At 39.7% G+C, this 19,329-nt stretch overlaps 1 protein-coding gene across 9 annotated transcripts in view; it reads left to right on the top strand.

Moving 5' to 3' along the window:
- The window catches only part of atp11a (ATPase phospholipid transporting 11A), a 44,467-nt gene extending 26,752 nt beyond the window's left edge, over positions 1-17,715 (top strand). For 2 of the 9 annotated variants that reach the window (XM_028463809.1, XM_028463800.1), the window contains exons 5-33: positions 984-1,073; positions 1,202-1,282; positions 1,387-1,494; positions 1,638-1,766; positions 1,849-1,952; positions 2,032-2,079; positions 2,973-3,037; positions 3,134-3,215; positions 4,071-4,221; positions 4,306-4,503; positions 4,917-5,030; positions 5,118-5,177; positions 5,255-5,421; positions 5,641-5,712; positions 6,239-6,312; positions 6,417-6,520; positions 6,631-6,812; positions 7,297-7,548; positions 7,624-7,801; positions 8,540-8,642; positions 8,731-8,876; positions 9,271-9,330; positions 9,416-9,543; positions 10,804-10,939; positions 11,276-11,299; positions 12,817-12,882; positions 12,965-13,068; positions 13,583-13,748; positions 16,547-17,715. In XM_028463809.1, coding sequence (XP_028319610.1) covers positions 984-1,073; positions 1,202-1,282; positions 1,387-1,494; positions 1,638-1,766; positions 1,849-1,952; positions 2,032-2,079; positions 2,973-3,037; positions 3,134-3,215; positions 4,071-4,221; positions 4,306-4,503; positions 4,917-5,030; positions 5,118-5,177; positions 5,255-5,421; positions 5,641-5,712; positions 6,239-6,312; positions 6,417-6,520; positions 6,631-6,812; positions 7,297-7,548; positions 7,624-7,801; positions 8,540-8,642; positions 8,731-8,876; positions 9,271-9,330; positions 9,416-9,543; positions 10,804-10,939; positions 11,276-11,299; positions 12,817-12,882; positions 12,965-13,068; positions 13,583-13,748; positions 16,547-16,816 — 3,462 coding nt within the window. In that variant the 3' untranslated portion in view covers positions 16,817-17,715. Of the gene's footprint in view, positions 1-983; positions 1,074-1,201; positions 1,283-1,386; positions 1,495-1,637; positions 1,767-1,848; positions 1,953-2,031; positions 2,080-2,972; positions 3,038-3,133; positions 3,216-4,070; positions 4,222-4,305; positions 4,504-4,916; positions 5,031-5,117; positions 5,178-5,254; positions 5,422-5,640; positions 5,713-6,238; positions 6,313-6,416; positions 6,521-6,630; positions 6,813-7,296; positions 7,549-7,623; positions 7,802-8,539; positions 8,643-8,730; positions 8,877-9,270; positions 9,331-9,415; positions 9,544-10,803; positions 10,940-11,275; positions 11,300-12,816; positions 12,883-12,964; positions 13,069-13,582; positions 13,749-15,011; positions 15,373-16,546 lie in introns of those variants that run through there. The other 7 variants (XR_003675328.1, XM_028463818.1, XM_028463839.1 and 4 more) reach the window with 7 other exon arrangements.
- The last annotated feature ends 1,614 nt before the right edge of the window (positions 17,716-19,329 follow it).

The raw sequence follows: 19,329 nt of genomic DNA, 5'->3' as shown, positions 1-19,329 counted from the left end.
ATTTCATAACGCAATATTTCGTAGCGCGAGATAATATTGCGTGAGATTTTGTGACGAGAGATTTCTTGGCACGTGATTTCATAGTGCAAGATTTCCCTTGCACAAGATTTCTTAGCGCAAAATTTTGTAGCTCGGGATTTTGTTGCGTGAGATTTCGTAGTGCCAGAATTCAGTTTTATCTTGGTTTTTTAGCCTGCTGCACATTTAACAACCATTTTAAAGGGAAAAATGTGCTAAAAATGCGTGATATTCTCCCAAAACTTGTATGTGAGGGTTTATGCCAAACCATAGAGCTATTTCTGTTTCTGAAAGTGAACTGATTTCTGTTTGTTTTTGACGTAATCACTAATAATTTGAGGCCTGAGTGTAATGTGTGTTACCAGAAGTGAACAGGTCTGTGTGTCTCAGTTGTTTGGCACTCAGAGTTGTTAGTGGTGCCTTGTTTATGAACACTGTATCTCTCTGAAGACTTTTAATAGGAGGAATTGTAAGAATAAAAATTCACAGATATTCTTTCTCGTTAGGACTGCATTTAAAAAACTGATTTGTGCTGTTTCAGAAAGTCATAGAATCACAGATTATGTGCTGTTCACACATTATACAATTCATCTTGACACATTTTATATCTACAGTATGTTGTGCGGATGACACATCACAGGCAAGCCAAAACCTTTTCTGCCAAGCCTTTTGTTTTGTTAATACTAGAGGTTTTTCAATGTATTCATTTATTCACATTTTTCATCTTTATTTTTGTATACTTTTTAATCAATTTCCTGAGGGAAACTTCAGAAGAAAGCAGCTACTAGATGGTTCGATGGTGATCTTTTACTGTATATTATTTTTATTTTCTATCCCAGTCTTTATCCTGTTTCTGTGTTGTGTCTATAATACAATTTAAATGCACTTGATTTGACATTTGAATGAAATAAAGGTTAAATCCTTGATGACCATGTGACTGATCACGTCTGATTTTGTGTTTCCAGTACACATTTTGGAACTTCATCCCAAAGAACTTGTTTGAACAGTTCAGGAGAGTCGCCAACTTTTACTTCCTCATCATATTTCTGGTTCAGGTATTTACTTTTTAGGTTTAAAATGCTCCTCAGTGTCAATGTAGCAGTGTTTCAAAATCACCTAAACCACTTGGAGGCGTTTTGAGGTATTTATGTTTTTTTTATTTTGTTTAACAATCCTCAATCAGCTGATCATCGACACGCCCACCAGTCCCATCACCAGTGGGCTCCCTCTTTTTTTTGTCATCACTGTCACAGCCATCAAACAGGTGGGAGATCTAGTTTTACTTTGTTTTTTTTCTCTTTGCCTGACGTTTAATTTCAGATAGTAGCGCACGCTGATGAGTATTTACACTGTCTGTTTCTGTCTCAGGGCTATGAAGACTGGCTGCGACACAAAGCGGACAACGCCGTCAATCGCTGTCCAGTGCACGTGGTGCAGCACGGGAAAATAGTCCGCAAGCAGAGCCGCAAGCTCCGGGTGCGTAGTTTACACTTGGAATTACATTAAGGTTTATTGTGCGTTGTTGACACATAAATAACAGTGAATGAAGTCTTGGTTCATCGCTGAGAGGTCATGCAAGTGTTTAGTTTAGTTTAGTGGCTCCTTTGCTCATCGCTCAGGTTGGAGACGTCGTCCTGGTTAAAGAAGACGAGAGTTTCCCCTGCGATCTCGTCCTTTTGTCGACATCTCGAGACGATGGGACGTGCTACGTCACCACTGCCAGCCTGGACGGAGAGAGCAGCCACAAAGTACATCACAACTCTTTAAATTTCCCCTTATCTACTGGATCTACTCACCCACACAAACACTCTTTCCCTCACCCTCTCTTAGACATACTACGCAGTTCAGGACACTAAAGCTTACAACACAGAGAAGGAGGTGGACGCCATCCACGCCACCATAGAGTGTGAGCAGCCTCAACCAGACCTGTACAAGTCAGTAAAACTCACTCATTCCAACAAATCCTTATTTTAAATAAACCTCTGACATATCTTGTTACTTTATCGCTCACAGATTCGTCGGCCGTATCAACGTTTACATGGGCAACGAGTCAGTGGCCAGGTAACCTGAACCCCAACAAGAATAAAGACAGAATTAGCTTTAGCTTTCAGCATTTTAGCTTAAAAGTTTGGAAAAAAATACTTTATTAAAGTTGAATTGTTCATGTGTAAAATATATCATCTTTGATCCAAGCTTGTGATACTTGATATTGTCTTTTTGCCAATATCCGATATGCCGATATTGTCCAACACAAAATTTTCAATATTAATCGATATCTATATATTAACCTAATTTTAGGTCCCATTTGGCTCTATTCATGAAAATCAGTGGTAACCCAGACTAATTATCCAAGCAGTTTAAAATGTGTAAGAACTCCACAACAAACGATGAGTCTAATGATTTTTTACTCTGAAACTGTAACAATACAGGATTAAATAACCTTCCAATATTGGGCTCCAAACATTACATATGTAACATTTTGTATATTGGAAATACATGTGGTGCAGGTCAAGCATAGCTAGCAAGTTACCGGTAGGTTAGCAGTTAGCTCATGAGCTACATATTATGTAAGAAAAGGGGAACAATGATCTATATTACTGTGTAAAATGACTGAAACACATAGTTTTATCAACAGTCCATCAACAGAAAACACAGACATTACTTCAGTGCACAAAATTGTACCTCTGGTTTTGACAGGAAATTACCAGTTTTTTTAAAAGGTCATGGTCAGAAAACCAAAAGAATGTTATTTTCTACCGCGAAATACAGAAACGCAAAATCTATGGAAAAACCAATATCGTTTTAACCTCGTTCCTGAAGGTCTACTTACACAAATTTGTCTCTTTATGCTTATTTTTTTTTAGCTACAGTCCACGTTTACCTTGTTTATGAATGTGATTGATATAAAACATAATTATCATAAGAGAAATTTGTCCCTAATCTCTGCTTTTCAGGCCGTTAGGATCGGAGAACCTGCTTCTCAGAGGAGCCACACTAAAGAACACGTCATACATCTATGGTAATGTGTCAGCAGGCAGCGCCTGAATGTTCATAATGAGGTGTGGATTCCTGTGTGTTGCTAATGATGAGGCTGTGGCCATTTCTCTACCTGTAGCCGTAGCCATCTACTCAGGCATGGAGACCAAGATGGCTTTGAACTACCAGTCTAAGTCCCAGAAGAGATCTGCTGTGGAAAAGTGAGCCTCCTCTCCTTCCTCATTTTCATTCATTTCACATGAAAACTCGTTAGCATTGACTGACACGGCTGGGCGCTGCGCTCTGATTAGATAATCGTCTATATTTTTACACATCCTTTCTCCATCTGTTCACTTTTCACGTCTCGGTTGATTCTCTGGCTGGGTTGACTCAGCCTTACATGCAGATGGCCTGGAGAAATGACTGCCTGGAGGTGGATTATATTCACACTTTTTTTCTGACATTTTACATATATTTATATATATATATATTGTTTGCATGTCTGCTGCAGATATGTGTTTTATCTTTTATCTTACTGATATCATATCAGCAGATTGACAAACCTATTGTTCACTTTTGACATCCCATAGTTTCCCTGTTCCTTTTACATCTTGACTTCCTGAACATAATCTTACTGTAACACAGTTTCAAATCAAACCACAAAGCCATTGTTTGGTTTTGTCCAAAGCTGAAACTCTGTTGGTTAAACAAAGTGTTAAATATTTACTGTAAGGTTTCAGTCATATTTAAAATTTTGTCTCTGCCTTTGTGAATACAAAACACAATGCAATTCACAGAATGGTAACTGAAACACACAAACAACAGAAAAATACACAAAATAAGCATAAAAAAAGTAAAAATATGCAACAACAAATATGTAGAATAGAAATAGAAATAGAATACACACAACGCAACCAAATAAAACACCCAAAAAACACATCAAAAATACGCAAATTGACTCAAACATTAATGCACTAAGAAACTCTGCTTCCCCTGGTGATGAGATGGGCAGGGCCATACGAGGCAGACCCGGAGTTTTGGAGGGTTTTTGGTTAATCGTCTGTGTTCCTCTGCAGATCGATGAATGCCTACCTGTTGGTCTATCTGTGCATCCTGATCAGCAAAGCTATCATCAACACAGCGCTGAAGTACGTGTGGCAGGCCGACCCCAACAGAGATGAACCCTGGTACAACCACAGGACGGAGACGGAGAGACAGAGACATGTTGTGAGCATTTTTAACGTCCTTCCCACCAGAAAAGTTAGGACCTCCCTCTTTTCTCACTGCTGTCGTGATGCCATCTTTTCTCAGCTTATTCGGGCCTTCACAGACTTCTTGGCTTTCATGGTTCTCTTTAACTACATCATTCCCGTCTCTATGTACGTCACCGTGGAGATGCAGAAGTTCCTCGGCTCCTACTTCATCATGTGGGATGACGAGATGATGGACGAGGAGCTCGGGGAGAGAGCTGTTGTAAACACGTCGGACTTGAATGAGGAGCTCGGACAGGTGTGGCAACCAGTGAGACCAGAGCATATCTGTACTGTACAGAATGGGAGAATATTTATTCCTTTAGTCTGCTTTTTTAATTCAATAATTTATCTCATTTTGTTTTATTCTTTATGTACCAGTATTTTATTTTATTTTGTCTTATTTTATATTGCTTTATTTTATTGTATTTTATTTAGTTTTTTTTAGTTTAATTTAATTGAATTTATTTATTTAGTTGTCTGTTTTTATTTAAATTTTATTTTTTAATTTACTTTAATTTATCATTTTTTTTCATTTTATCTTATTTTATTTTTTATTTAATTTAATTAATCTATTTATTTCTCAATGTTTTTTTTTAATTTAATTCATTCTTTAATCATATTTTATTTGTGTTGCGCCCAGAAACAGCATAATTATTATTATCTTTTCAGGTGGAGTATGTGTTTACAGACAAGACGGGCACTCTGACTGAGAACAACATGGAATTCATAGAGTGCTGTGTGGACGGACATGTTTATGTACCACAAGTCATCTGTAACGGACAGGTAACGGATACGACAAAAGAAGGTTGGGTTTTGGTAACGCGTGTCCACTTTCCAAGAATATCACTGTTAAACGTGTTTACGTTGCAGGTGTTGCCAGATGCTGTCGGTATGGACATGATCGACACGTCTCCGGGCCCAGACGCCAGAGTGAGCCTCCGCCGTGATGTTTTCTCATGTCAGTGTCTGCGTCTGTTACTGACTCACTGTTGGTCGTCTCATGGCAGGAGCGCGAGGAGCTGTTTTTCCGGGCGCTGTGTCTGTGCCACACGGTGCAGGTGAAGGAGGAGGAGACGGTGGACGGGATCAAACACGGCATCCACCAGGGCAAGTCCACCTCCTTCTACATCTCCTCCTCTCCTGATGAAGTGGCCCTGGTGGAGGGCATGAAGAGGTCAGGCAAAGATTTTTCAACCCTAACCCTTTTTAGTTGTTTTTGGCTTTGAAAAGCGCTTGAGCTGTTTCAAACTCATGATATTTATTGTTGGAAGATGCTTTTTTATGTATTTCCCCAAATCTCAATGCCATTAGGTATTTTGTACACGACAGATGACTACCATCATGTTACCGCTGTGTAATATAAATGTTCTCTCTGCGTGTGTGTGTGACGCAGACTTGGTTTCACCTACTTGAGACTCAAAGACGGTCAGATGGAAATCTTAAACAGGGAGGATGAGATTGAAAAGTAAGTGCCATATTTAAGACAACATTCAGCCCTGTTCTCCAGATCCAGAAAACACAAATCATTGTGTAAATATACCAACTAATTCAGCCCTATCAAATACATAAATTCAATGAAAGTCCACAATATTTGCCAAGTATTCACAGTTATGCCATGCTTTTATCACATGACGACAGTCATTTTTAATCACAAATTGTGGAAAGGGCAATCTTTATCTTTTTCAAATTATTCCACAATTTTTATTCCAAATTGGATACAAATTGGTCACAAATTCAAGGAAATTTAAAGATTGGATATTATATGTAACTTCCATTCCTTGACATATATTTATAGGCCAAAATAATGTTGAAATTGCTCATTTCTTGCCGAACATTTGCAGCCCACTTCAGTTCAAACTGTTTTGTATTTGGCCCATGAACTAAATTATGTTTGACACCCCTGCCTTACAAGAATGTAACTATGGCGCTGAAGTTATGAACTATTAAAGTTTTTTTTTTTATAATTGAATGAGATTTTTTGTCTCTTGAAGGTTTGAGCTGTTGGAAGTTTTGACTTTTGACTCCGTCAGACGGAGGATGAGTGTGATCGTCAAAGCCAATACAGGTACGCAACACACACACACACACACACCTTTGGATCACATATTAACAATCACGTGCACTGACTCACTGTTTCTGTCTCTCTTGTGTTTGCACGTGCGTGAGCAGGTGAGCTGTATCTGTTCTGTAAGGGCGCAGACTCCTCCATCTTTCCTCGGGTCGTCTCGGGCAAGGTGGATCAAATCCGAGCTCGAGTGGAGCAAAACGCAGTGGTGAGAGAGCACACACACACACACACACACAACAATCTACAGGTATGTGATCATCTTAGGTCCTAGAAATCTCTTTCTTTTTACATGTTTCTTGTTTTTCATCACTGCAGGAGGGTCTGAGGACGCTCTGTGTTGCTTATCGCCATCTGAGCCCCGAGCAGTACGAGGAGGTTTGCCATCTGCTGAGCGACGCTAAGTTGGCGTTACAGGACCGAGACAGGCGACTCGCTGAGGCCTACGACCTGATTGAGAAAGATCTGATATTGCTCGGAGCCACTGCTGTGGAGGACAGGTGTGGGATTATAATTTAACTGCCTGGATCAGTTCATATCGATAACTTGTTTCTTTGTACACTGCACCTTATCATGGCCCCTTATTGAAACTAAAATGGATTATAATTTACTAATATGTTTAAAGAAGAGGATTTTAACCAGCCAACTGAGATTATTTCAAGAAAAGATCACATACTCCCATCATGTCCACTTCTACGATACTCGACTGAATTTAAACTCCAACTTAGTCATCAGTTGTCTTAATACCAACTATTTACAAACATTTTTTTTAAAAACTTTTCACTTATGGAACAAATTGCCTCGGGACCTGAAAGATATGTCAACTTTACGTATGTTTAAAAATGCTTTAAAATTATGTTTTTACCAATCTTAATGGATATATTATGTATTTTTTTAGGGTAACGTTAGGGTAATGTCAGTAAGAGCATCACCGTGTAAAGGGAATTCTTTGCATGTTCATTCAAACGTCTTGTTTTCCCACAGGCTGCAGGAGAAGGCAGCAGACACCATCGAGTCCCTCCACAAAGCTGGGATGAAGGTGTGGGTTCTAACCGGCGATAAGATGGAGACGGCGGCGGCGACCTGCTACGCCAGTAAGCTGTTTCGCCGCAGCACTCAAATCCTGGAGCTGACAACCAAGCGCACGGAGGAGCAAAGCCTCCACGACGTCCTGTTCGACCTGAGCCGGACAGTGCTGAGGCAGCACGGGGACATGACGCGGGACACCTTCTCCAGGTGTGTGTGTGTGTGCTCGTCAGAGACTGCGACGGCACGCTGATGTTGAGCTTGACGAAGCATGTGCTTGTCCAGTTTTTCAGGCGACTGCACCGACTACGGCCTGATCATCGATGGAGCCACTCTCTCTGCGGTGATGAGGCCCAACCAGGACGACTTAAACTCTGGGAACTACAAAGAGATTTTTTTGGAGATCTGCAGGAACTGCAGCGCTGTGCTCTGCTGCCGAATGGCCCCGCTTCAGAAAGCACAAGTATGATGCCTCACCTTTAGGGCTTTAACCCTCCTATTAATATCGGGGTCAATTTGATCACGTTCAATGTTTATCATTCAACAAAAAAAAAATAGTTATCTTTTTATTTTGCTTCATATTTCATGACTTGTCATGATTATATTTTTTCAAAGTGCTGTATGCATTGGTGTTCCTCTGGGGTCAATTTGACCCCAAGCTGTTTTAGCTGTGTGAAACTTGTCTGCCTGTGTGTCCTCTAGGAAAAGGTTTACTGTCAGTGAGGTTTTGGAACAGCTCTTTCACAGTAATAATGACATTGTGACACAATGTGTCTGAAAGCGAATAACCCCAATTATGTTACAAAAAAAGGAGATAAAAATAAGTAAATACATATGTTTATGACAGGAAAGGGGGGTCACCAGCATCAGTCAATATGGTTCATTCTATGAGAGTGATGAATGAACACCCCAATTTAGAAAAGATTTGGATGAAAGATTTTTAAGATACGCTAACTCTAAAACGCGCTACAGAAAAGTGAATATCATCACCACAACATATAAGGTTTATTTGGGTGAAAAACTTTCTAGATAAATTAGGAATTATTTTTTGAAAATCATTTTCTGGAGGCAAATATCCCTGGGGTCAGATTGATTCCAAGGGTAAAGCGTGTTGGTAATATTTGAGGATAATAGGAGGGTTAAAGGTCGAGCAGCTGTTGAAGATTTGCTTTTACCAACCTGTATTATTTTATATTTCCAGATTGTTAAACTGATCAAAGCCTCCAAGGAGCACCCAATCACTCTGGCTGTTGGAGACGGAGCTAATGATGTCAGCATGATCCTGGAAGCCCACGTTGGCATCGGTTCGTCGCCCTGACGATTGGAGCTGGCAGTTAAACAGTCGAGCATCCGACAAAGGGATTAATGTAAACACCTTACATGCTGTTGCAGGGATTATGGGGAAGGAGGGCCGACAGGCGGTGAGGAACAGCGACTACGCCGTTCCAAAGTTCAAACACCTGAAGAAGATGCTGCTGGTGCACGGGCACTATTACTACATACGCATCTCAGAACTTGTGCAATACTTCTTCTATAAGGTAGTCTGAGCTCTTACATATATAACAGGGTTTTAAAAAGTATTAAAATTTGATAAATGTTTGAAAATTGCGCCAGAGAGGGAAAGTTAACTTAAACACAAACGTTCAGGCCGACACCAACAGCTGATCACAAACTGAAGCTTTGACCTTATCTTTCAAGCTTTTTTCCTTCTCATCTTATCTGAGTTATGTTGTACGTTTGTGCTTTTTAGATTTAATTGTGGAAGATGTGCCAGAAATTTGTGATATAAAAATGGGGTCACGACCTGTAAAATGTTGGAAACCTCTGTCTTAAGGTTTTTTTTGTGTGGTGATGTTTAATTTCAACATAAATACATATTTTATTGCTGCTTGAAATTCCAACCAGTTAAACTTTAATTCTCTCTTCCCCCAGAATGTCTGTTTCATCTTCCCTCAGTTTCTCTACCAGTTCTTCTGTGGCTTCTCCCAGCAGGTTTGTAAACATGGCGTACGCAGCGATTATAGACCAAAGATGATATAGCTAACCTGCTAACCTCGCACTCTGTCCTAAACCTCAGCCACTCTACGACACGGCCTACCTGACCCTGTACAACATCAGCTTCACATCGTTGCCCATCCTGCTCTACAGCCTCATCGAGCAGCACATCAACATGGACATCCTGAAGAAGGATCCCACTCTCTACAGGTCAGCGTGCCTTTGATCTCTTTATATCAAAGTTAATCCGTCCACTTAACTGCTCTATAAATTAGTTATTTGTAAAATATTTTAATGGTAAAAATCACTGCAACACTGCTTCCGCTGTGACGTCACTCAGTCATTCACACTAGTGAACAGCCATTCATCGTATGCCTGTTGCTTTCTCTCTTTATATCGCTATTGTTTGATTATTAATTTACTGCACATGCTGACGTTCTACAGTCTGTTCAATATATGTAATGAAATTGTGTGGCATATCTAGTATCTCTGGTCGGCTGTGTCGGGGGAACTTAGGGGGAACAAAGGAGACAGTAAGCAGGCATGGCCTTCCTCACCATCAGTCTCTAAACAAGACCCTTAAACCCCAAACTTTAAAAGAAGATCATTCATTAATTACATTTTTATTTAGTTAAATGGAGATAAATAAAAAACCTAAAAAAAAACTATAAAATGTTTTTTCATAATAAAAAAATCTTGTTCTTCTTGCTATTGTATTGTTCAAATATATGGAATTGATTAAAGAATAATCAAAACTGTTCCAAACAACTGAAGGTTTTAGTTAAGGCCACAAATGAAATATAATCAGAATCAGAATGTTTTTTTTTCTAAATGACATTCAAACCCTTTCAGTGCAAGAATGTTAAATATATGCAAGAAAAGTAAAAGTGCAAGAAAACAACTACTCCCCATTTACAGATTTACAAATAGAAAATTGTATTTATTAAAAAACCAAATGCATTTAAGCTTCTACTGGGTTAATGAACGTGTGCATCTGACTCCAGTCACTGCTGTAAATGTGCTGCTGCTTGAGATGTTTCTGTCATCCAGTCACGAGAGTCTCCACTGAATTATTCTTGGAGAAGATTTTGCACATTTCAAACAATTAGAAACCCTTAACTGGCCTCTTTATGTACAAAGTAATAGGAGAAGATGAGTTATGTTTGAAAGCCAAAGTGTGCTGTAACTGAGTTTGCCTTTAATAAACTATCAGCAGAAGCTTTTGCCATTGATTTTCCATCACGGCACCACTTTATCTCACTGAGGTCCAGTCGGGTGGGCAGAAACCTGCCCGTCTGATTCAGATTAATACCGTCGACTGATAAAAAGCCAGAATATGAGTGGTTTTTTTCTCATTTAAAACTGAATTAGTTCTCTGTTGAGGTGTATAAAAGTGTCACAGTTTGAGTGCAAACAAAGCCAACAGCTGTTTACAGTCTTTAATGTGCTGCTCTGCTCGGCTCCACTCAGAGATATTTCCAAGAACTCTCTGCTGCGCTGGCCCATCTTCATATACTGGACCATTCTGGGCGTGTACGACGCCATCGTGATGTTTTTCGGTGCTTACTTCCTGTTCGACAACACCACCTTCACCAGCAACGGCCAGGTAACGTGCACAAGGTTTAACCTGTTCTTCACTGTGGGATTCACACAAACAAACTGTGAATCATGTATTTATTTTGTGTATTTAATTGATACACAGCATGGCAGGTCTTTCTCCATCTCTCTGTGTTCTCTTGTTGTTCCCTCTGATGTTCGAGCAGCATGTCTGAACTGTTTTAAACGTCTTTCAGTTGGTTTTCTTTCCTTTCTGCTGCAGAACCAGTTTAATCTTTTACGTCGGGGTTTTTATTTATTTTTTCTTCTGGCCATATCTTCTTCCTCTCTCTGTCCTCTTACGTTTTTGTTGCCTTTTCTTTTTGCTCCTGTTTCCTCCTCCCAGCTAATGACAACCAACACACAGATGGTAAGCCTGTCGCTGTCTCTCTTCTTCTTCTTTTTCTTCCTCATCTCTTGCTAGCTCCACTTTCCACTGTCCTGTTTGGTCGTAGTCACCCTGCCATTTACAAACAAGCTGTTTATCTCATATTTCCTCCCCCTCCCCCCCACTCAGTACCCTTGGTACACCAGCGTTAGCCTTCTGTGTAGCCCCTCACCTTTGTTCAGTGGTCGCGGGTGTCCAAATTCAGGGTCACTTTCCACTGGAGTTGGATGTTGTTCTTCTTCTAACACAAGGGATTGTAAATAGAGAACTTAATTTGACACACGTCAGAAAATGAAATGGAAATAACAACATAATAACAGAAAAACACTCTAAATGTCTTGATAAATAAACAAAATGGCTGCAAAAATACACAAAGGGACAACACCAGGACTCCAAAAATACACAAAATGACAAAGAAACACACAAATCAACAGGAAACACAAAAAATGACATCATAATAACAAGAAAGTAACAAAACGGGAACAAAAACACACAAAATTAGACCAAAATAACACAAAACGAGACCAGAAACACACAAACCCGCATGTCAACAGATAATGAATTGAAAAATATACAAATACTCAACAAAAATGACCCCCAAAACACACCAAATATCTCATAAAACACAAAAAACAATAATATGCAGAATGACTCAAAACAGAAATATTTAAAAATTACTCCAAACTAAAACAAAATATTTCCAAAAACAACAACAAAAGACATAATCCTTTGTTCTTTCCTGTGTTAATATTCAGATTGGTAATTTTTCTAAATGCTGACATCAGACAATCACATTTTGTGGCCTCGTTGTGATCAAAGATACTCATCTCTTGTTTAGAGGTTAGCATTAACTTCCTTTGAAGCAGGAAAGGCGTCTGAATCACGTATCATGCAGAACTGTAGCCCTTCATCCTTGTAGCAGCTTTTTAAACCCTCTGTTCCTCAATGTGAGCCACATACGCATACATTAAAGCCTCACACAGATTATGGTTTGTCCTATTGTTTGTAATTATACACTTAGTGTACTTAGTGGTAGAAAATACTATTAACCTTTCATGAGCTTCATCAGAGCTTATTTCCTCATGCATGAATGGAAATGCAGTGATTTCTATGAGTTGTAAAGTTTTGTTGGTGTATAAATAGTCTTAACTAGTGTTTGTGTTACATAGTTTTACTGTAATGATGGAAATCATGCAACACCTCCCATGGTTCTAGTCATCTCATCCCACTGTTTTTCATCCATCGCTCATCTGAGAGTCCAATAATTACCTGAATGTGTCCTGAGCTCCCTGCCATCTGTTGGATTGATTGCCTCCCTAATGAGTCCGTGCACTGGCGTTAATCTCACTGTGTCATCCTCACTTAAGGTTCATCCTCACTGAGTCTATCTTTCATGAGAAATTAACCTTTATGTAGTCATGTGATGGATAAAAACGATGCTAACGCAGTGGCGATGAGATGTAAAGAGTACAGTGTGTGTTTTTATTTTTAACCCTCAGATGTTTGGGAACTGGACATTCGGGACTCTGGTCTTCACCGTGCTCGTCTTTACCGTCACGTTTAAGGTACAGAATGAAAGAGTCACTCAAACAAATGCAGTGCGTGGCGTGAACTCTCATACGTGTGCATCTCACCTCTGTCCTGCAGTTGGCTCTAGATACTCATTACTGGACCTGGATCAACCACTTTGTCATTTGGGGATCTCTCATCTTCTTTGTGGTCTTCTCTCTGCTGTGGGGAGGAATCATCTGGTAAGGGCTATGGGTCGGACGCAATAGGGTGGGGTCAATTACATTTACGTCTTCTATTATTTATCAACTAAATTACGATTATGGTGACCGACATTTTTTCCAATTACAACTAAAATTACAATTATTATTTTCCTGACTGAGCCTTTTTTTGTGTAATTATTTCCCACAATGTCATTTTTTTAATGTAAAAATGATCCTTAAGAGAACTTACCAGTAGTAGGAAAAGTTAATCTGAAACATATTTGTATAATTATATAACTATGTATGTGTGTAAGCCGTAGAACTGTAACATGGTTATTTAAATTGTTGAAATTAAATTGACAAATTTCACATAACTTCCATGCCATTTACAATTACAAAGTCAACAATCTGAACCCAGATACAATTCGATTACGATTACAGTTATAATCATGTCCTAATTGTAATTAATGATCAATTACACAATGACAATTATAATTGACCCCAACCCTGGGATGGATGAGTATTAAATACCTTGTTTTCTGTTCTCCTCCAGGCCCTTCCTCAACTACCAGAGGATGTACTATGTGTTCATGCAGATGTTGTCCAGCGGTCCGGCCTGGCTGAGTATAATCCTGCTGATCACAGCCAGTCTGTTGCCAGATGTGCTGAAGAAGGTCATCTGGAGGTCGCTGTGGCCGACGACCACCGAGCGCATTCAGGTGAGCGGGGAAACAAAAACGCCAGCTACGGCCACACGCGTGAGTAGACGTGACGCTAACTGTGCTGACGTGTAACCGATGGTGACTGTGACTCAGCAGATTTATGCCGAGCTCGGCTACGTTCCTGCTTTGTTGGACGTAAGTGGCCCAAAAGCCTCTTTGTGTGCCGTGCTTTTCCACGCTTTATAACTGAGACGTACAATAGAGTGATGTGTTTTTAGCAGCTAACTCTGTAGCTGATTATGGAGCAGAACGACATGTTTAAAGCTGCTGGAGCCGATTATTTTTTTATTAGATAAAGACATAGTGTAGTTTTGCGCATTGCATTGTGGGATGTGCAGTCCCGTAGACGGATCCACAGAAGTGTTTTTACTTCATTCTTACTGTGATTTCTTGTGTTTTTTCCATCAGACATGGAAGACAGTGATTGACTTGACACCATTTTTGTTCTAGTTCAATTCACTCTGTGAGACTTTCAATTGTGGGTAGCTTCAGTTCTTTCCATGTAAACCTTAAATTAAAACATCCTTTTTTGTTTTGCCACAACTTTTAATATGTGAAAAAAAACTCCAGAAATGTGTCGGGAAGTCACTTTGGCAGTTTTTTGGGGGCAAACACAAGAAATCACAATAAGAATGAAGTAAAAACACATCCCACAATGCAATGCGTAAAGGTTTTCGAAACAAATTTTCAAGCAGCAATTTAAACCTTTAAACCTTTTTGAGCAAATGATCTTCTATCGTCTTAGCAGCTTGAAATACCATTGTCTGATTACGGTAATGGGAAAGAAGCTGCAGATACAAAGTGTTAAACATCGTTTACTGACAGTTTTTCAAACCACTGTGACTGTGTGTGAGGTATTAATATTTAAAGAAAGTCTACTTGTGGATAAATGCTGAGCGTCTTCTAAAAACCAACAGTGAAGTGTTTTTCCTCTGAGTTTTGAACGTCTATTCTATCCCTGTCCTAATCTGTTCTTATTGCTGTGAATGATTATTAGCGCTTTACATTCTCTGAAATGAAAGATATTTGTTACTCCTACAGGAACGTGTAATTTCCTGGAGAGCTCTTGTCCTGCATGTTATAGATGCTCCTCTGAATGTAAAAGGTAGGTCATTATCGGACTAAAACATGCAGGACAGAGGCTCTCCAGGACCAGGGTTACATCAATGAATCCCGACTGTTACTGCTTTAACTGTTAATCCCCATCCTCCTCTTCCTCCTCTTCCTCCTCTTCCTCCTCTTCCTCCTACTACGTCACAGACGAAGCGTCGCTGCCTCACCTCCGAGCCTTCCACCATCTTTATGCTGTCCCAGACCTCCAGCAGACTCAGTTTCTAACCTCGCCCCCTTCTGGAGGTGATCCTCCTCCGCCTTTCCTCGTCCCCACCCTCTGCCTCACCACCTTCATTTCACGTCTTTGTGTTTTCTTTTGTTTGGCATGAAACGTGATTTGTTTCATTCTTGTTTTCTAAAACATGTGCATGTGATAAGACCCTGATGTGTGTGTGTGTGTGTCCACAGCGTGTCAGTGGCAGAAGGTTTCAGAGAGCCCTGGCCCTCCACGGCTCAGACCTCTTACTAGACAGAATAGCTGTCTCAGAGGCCCGTGAGCCTCAGCACGGTAAAGCTCGCTCCACGCTCCTCTGTGTGGGACTGCGGGACGGCGTTTGGTGTGCGGTGGTTCTCAGGACTGAACTTTAGCTTCTTCTGTCTGACTAACACTGGCTGAAGTCTCAGCATGTGTGTGTGTGTCTTCATTGAGCCGGAGTTTCATCGCCACTGGTTTTATGGAGCTTTGGTGCCATCTGGTGGCTCGTTTTTTTACTCAACCCGTTGGCGTGCATGGCTGATGGTTGCTCATATTAAGCATAAGCATGTGTTTTCCTTTATTGTTTTTGGTTGGTTTTCAAACTCTAAACATGCTTTGTTTTGCACTAAAAGGAGGTGACATTGTTGTCGTACTTTGCCCAATTGTTTCAGCACATTTTTTTTTTTTTTTTACAAAACACTGATTTTTTTTCCAAAAGTGATAAAAGAATCATGGAGGTGTTAACGGTTATTTTACTGCACACTTTTATAAAAGTTCTGAGAGTGCTTAGAGCATGCAAAAATTGCCTCCAAAACACACATGATGACACAAAAATAAAACAAAATTACAGCAAAATGACACAATGACTCCAAAAACACACATTATGACAACAACAGGACCCAAAATGACAGAAAGTATATACTAAAGCCACACCAAAAATACACAGTGATAACAAAAGACACCAAACTACTCCAACATCCATACATAAAATGAGAGAAAAATATGCCAAATGACAAAAATACACAAAACAAAAACAAAAATACATAAAATGACAGCAAAAGACATACAGTTACTCCAAAAACACATATTATGTCAACAAAATACTCCAAATGATAGAAAAAGACATAAAACAAAAAAAGACTTCAAAAACACAAAAAAGACAACAAACATAGAATATTCAAAAATAGGCAAACAAAAATTTGCCCAAAAACACACATGACAAAAAAAAATCACAAAACAACAAGTGCACACAAAATGAGAGGAAGAATATACAAAACGACAACAAAAATACTCAAAATACACACTGACAACATAAATACCCCAAATATCAAAAAATATGTAAAGCCACAACAAAAGATGCAAAAGTACTCCAAAAACATGTGTTATGACAAAAATAAAAAAGTTTCCTTTTTGTGTAGCAGTATTTTCTCCTGCTGCAGGTCTCGCGTGTCTTTTCTCCACGTGACTCTTGTCTCTCTCCACACAGAGTGCAGATAAACTCTACGAGGGTCAGCTGTCAGAGTTCACCCCTCTGGCGTCTCTCCACGGCCCGCCCAAGGCTCGCACCTCCGACCCCCAAAGGAACGGCTCCAACCCTCGAAGGTCTGAACCCTTTAACAAAAAAGTCATGATCACACGTTGGAAGCAAAAGCCAGACTACTGCACCTTCACTCCCCTGGTTCGGTTCACAGATGGGGCTCGCCACTCGAAGCAGGGCTACACGTACAGCGGGGCGGGCTCTGAGACCTCAGTCTGATTTAGTTCCTCTTTTTTTTTTTTTAAATCTCTGATTTCACTCACACTGGGATTTAACGTGAAGTGAAACGGACAAAGAAGCCACTCAAATTGGTGGAAAGTAATGGATGTGAGCTTGTTCATTCGTGCTTTTTAATGACATCCACATCAGCAGCGCATATTGTGATGATGTCACTACAGACTAACCAATAAGAGCTGGAATCTATGCATTACTCCTTTACATACGTCTGCCTTCAGCGGCTGCTCAACTGTTATTAGGATGTTTTTTTTTTTTATTGACTGCAACCGTTTTTTCTCTCACTATTCATGCTCCTGTCCTTTATTCATTCATCATTCACTCACTCATTCATCTCTACCTCTTCCCAGGACCAACTGGTGTTGCCTGTGTGCAAACCTGCTCTCCAGAAACACTCCATAGGACTCACATTCTGTCCCAGTAAGGAGGGCTGAGGTAGAGCGGGGGAAACACCCCCGGTCCCTAGAGCTGTGACGTGTGTAGAGTTCACATCCGTACACCAGAGGTAGGCAACTGGCAGCTGGGGGGCCCACATGCGGCCCTCGCCTTAATTTTGTGCGTCCCTCAAAGGTAAATGCAAAGACAAATTACTCACAAAATGACAGAAAAATACACAAAACAGCAAAAGCACACATATTATGACAACAAAATTACAAATAAAAACACAATATGACAACAAAAATGCACAAGATGACAGGAAACATACAAAATGACAACAAAAACACGCATAATGAGAGAATAATTTGCAATATAACAATTAAAGCATGCAACATAAATACACAAAATTATGCCAAAAACAAACAAAATGACCACAAACTACACTATGAGAGAAAAATATGCAAAACAAGAACACAAACATGCAAAATGACTCCAAAAACACACACAGTGACTGGTAGAAAGATAACAGTTATTATTATTATTTACAAAACAACATCAAAATTACCCAAAAATGACTCCAAAAACACAATGACAACAACAATTGACAAAATTACTCAAAAAAAACACACAAAGGAGACAAAAATACACAAAACAACAACAAAATTAGCCCAAATGACTCCAAAAGCACAACATAAAATGAACAAAATCACGGAAACACGCACACTAAAAATGCTGACGTGAGTGTTAATAACGTGTCCCTCGCTGTCATTAACAGTTGCCCACCTCTGCGTTACCCAATGGCCTTGTAGCTTTGTAGCAGCGTTGCCTTCTTAGTGACTTCCTGTTGCCTTACTCTGTTTTCCAAAGAAAGCTAAAGTCACCCTGTGGGCTTAACCTAGTTAAAAGCTAGTCATACTAGTTCATGTGGTCTGTGTCATGCTTTTGTTTTCATTACGCACACCTTAACATGAAGCAAGCGTTGCCCTTATTGTGCTAATTGTAGCAGGTCGATGCCTTAAATACACACAGACTTTAGTCAGGTTGACGTGCAGCATGTGGACAAAAGTATTTGGATGAGAAGATGCTTATGGCAACAGAGAAGGTCCAAATACTTTTGTCCATACAGTGTATTTAAATATTGTATCAATATTTAGATCATTTTTAACAGCCCGACTGTGTACGAGCACAGACGTGTTAAATGTTACGCTTTAGGATCTAAATACTAAAATTACTGAATATGTTGTGTATTATTGTTTTTTATTTTCATGTCATCTAAAGCTGCATTAGTCGAGCTAATGGAGGAGAAAATATTGACGATGCTGAAGCTTATTTATACTGCTTCACACGGCAGAAAAGTAAATAATATGAAGACAGTCAGATGAATTATTAAGAGGCATGTTTCATCCCTTCCTTCTTCTCTGTTTCTCCCTCTCTCTCTCTCTCTTTCTCTCAGTCTCTTTGACTTGGACGTCGTCTGCATTTCATCGCTGCATCTGTTTTCAGTGGAAACCTTTTTGTTTTTGTTCGTATAGGAGCCAAAGCCTGGACGTTAGCGTTAGCTGCTTCTACATTAGGTGCCTTCTGCTAGTCTTTCTATCGGTTGTTGTAACGACTTAAAAACACCAAAACCGCCACAGGTCATGAGTTTAAATTGTTTTTATTGTAAAAAGTTATTATGTACAGTTTTTTTAATCATTGCAGGGGGACCGACGTTATGTTGTGTTGTATTTATCTTTTAATTGCAAAGAAAACTTGAAGCTTGATAATTTAAAGTACAGTATGTGGACCACTGGTTATTTAGGAGTAATAAAAACAAAGCTGTGGCGTAAACTAAACGCTTCCTTTATGAAGCCGATGACGAGCTGCTGTTTCACATGGAAGGTCCCTTAGAGCAGGGGTTCTCAACCTTAGGGTCAGACTCAGGACCCCGTTTGGGGTCGTGAGACACTGGGAGGGGGGTTCCAGATGTCTTCAAGAAACTAAGAATATTTCTTTTGAACAATTTTTGGTTATTTTTGACCATTTTTCTGAAACTACACCTTATTTTCATCACCTTTTCTTGCCGTATGTTTGCTAATTTAGTGCATTTTTGCTACATTACTCCCATTTCTGCCACTTCT

Source organism: Gouania willdenowi, chromosome 2 (assembly GCF_900634775.1).
Source record: "Gouania willdenowi chromosome 2, fGouWil2.1, whole genome shotgun sequence".
Taxonomy (NCBI): domain Eukaryota; kingdom Metazoa; phylum Chordata; class Actinopteri; order Blenniiformes; family Gobiesocidae; genus Gouania; species Gouania willdenowi.
The sequence above is the reverse complement of the archived record's forward strand: the minus strand, read 5'-3'. Positions and strand labels throughout refer to the sequence as shown.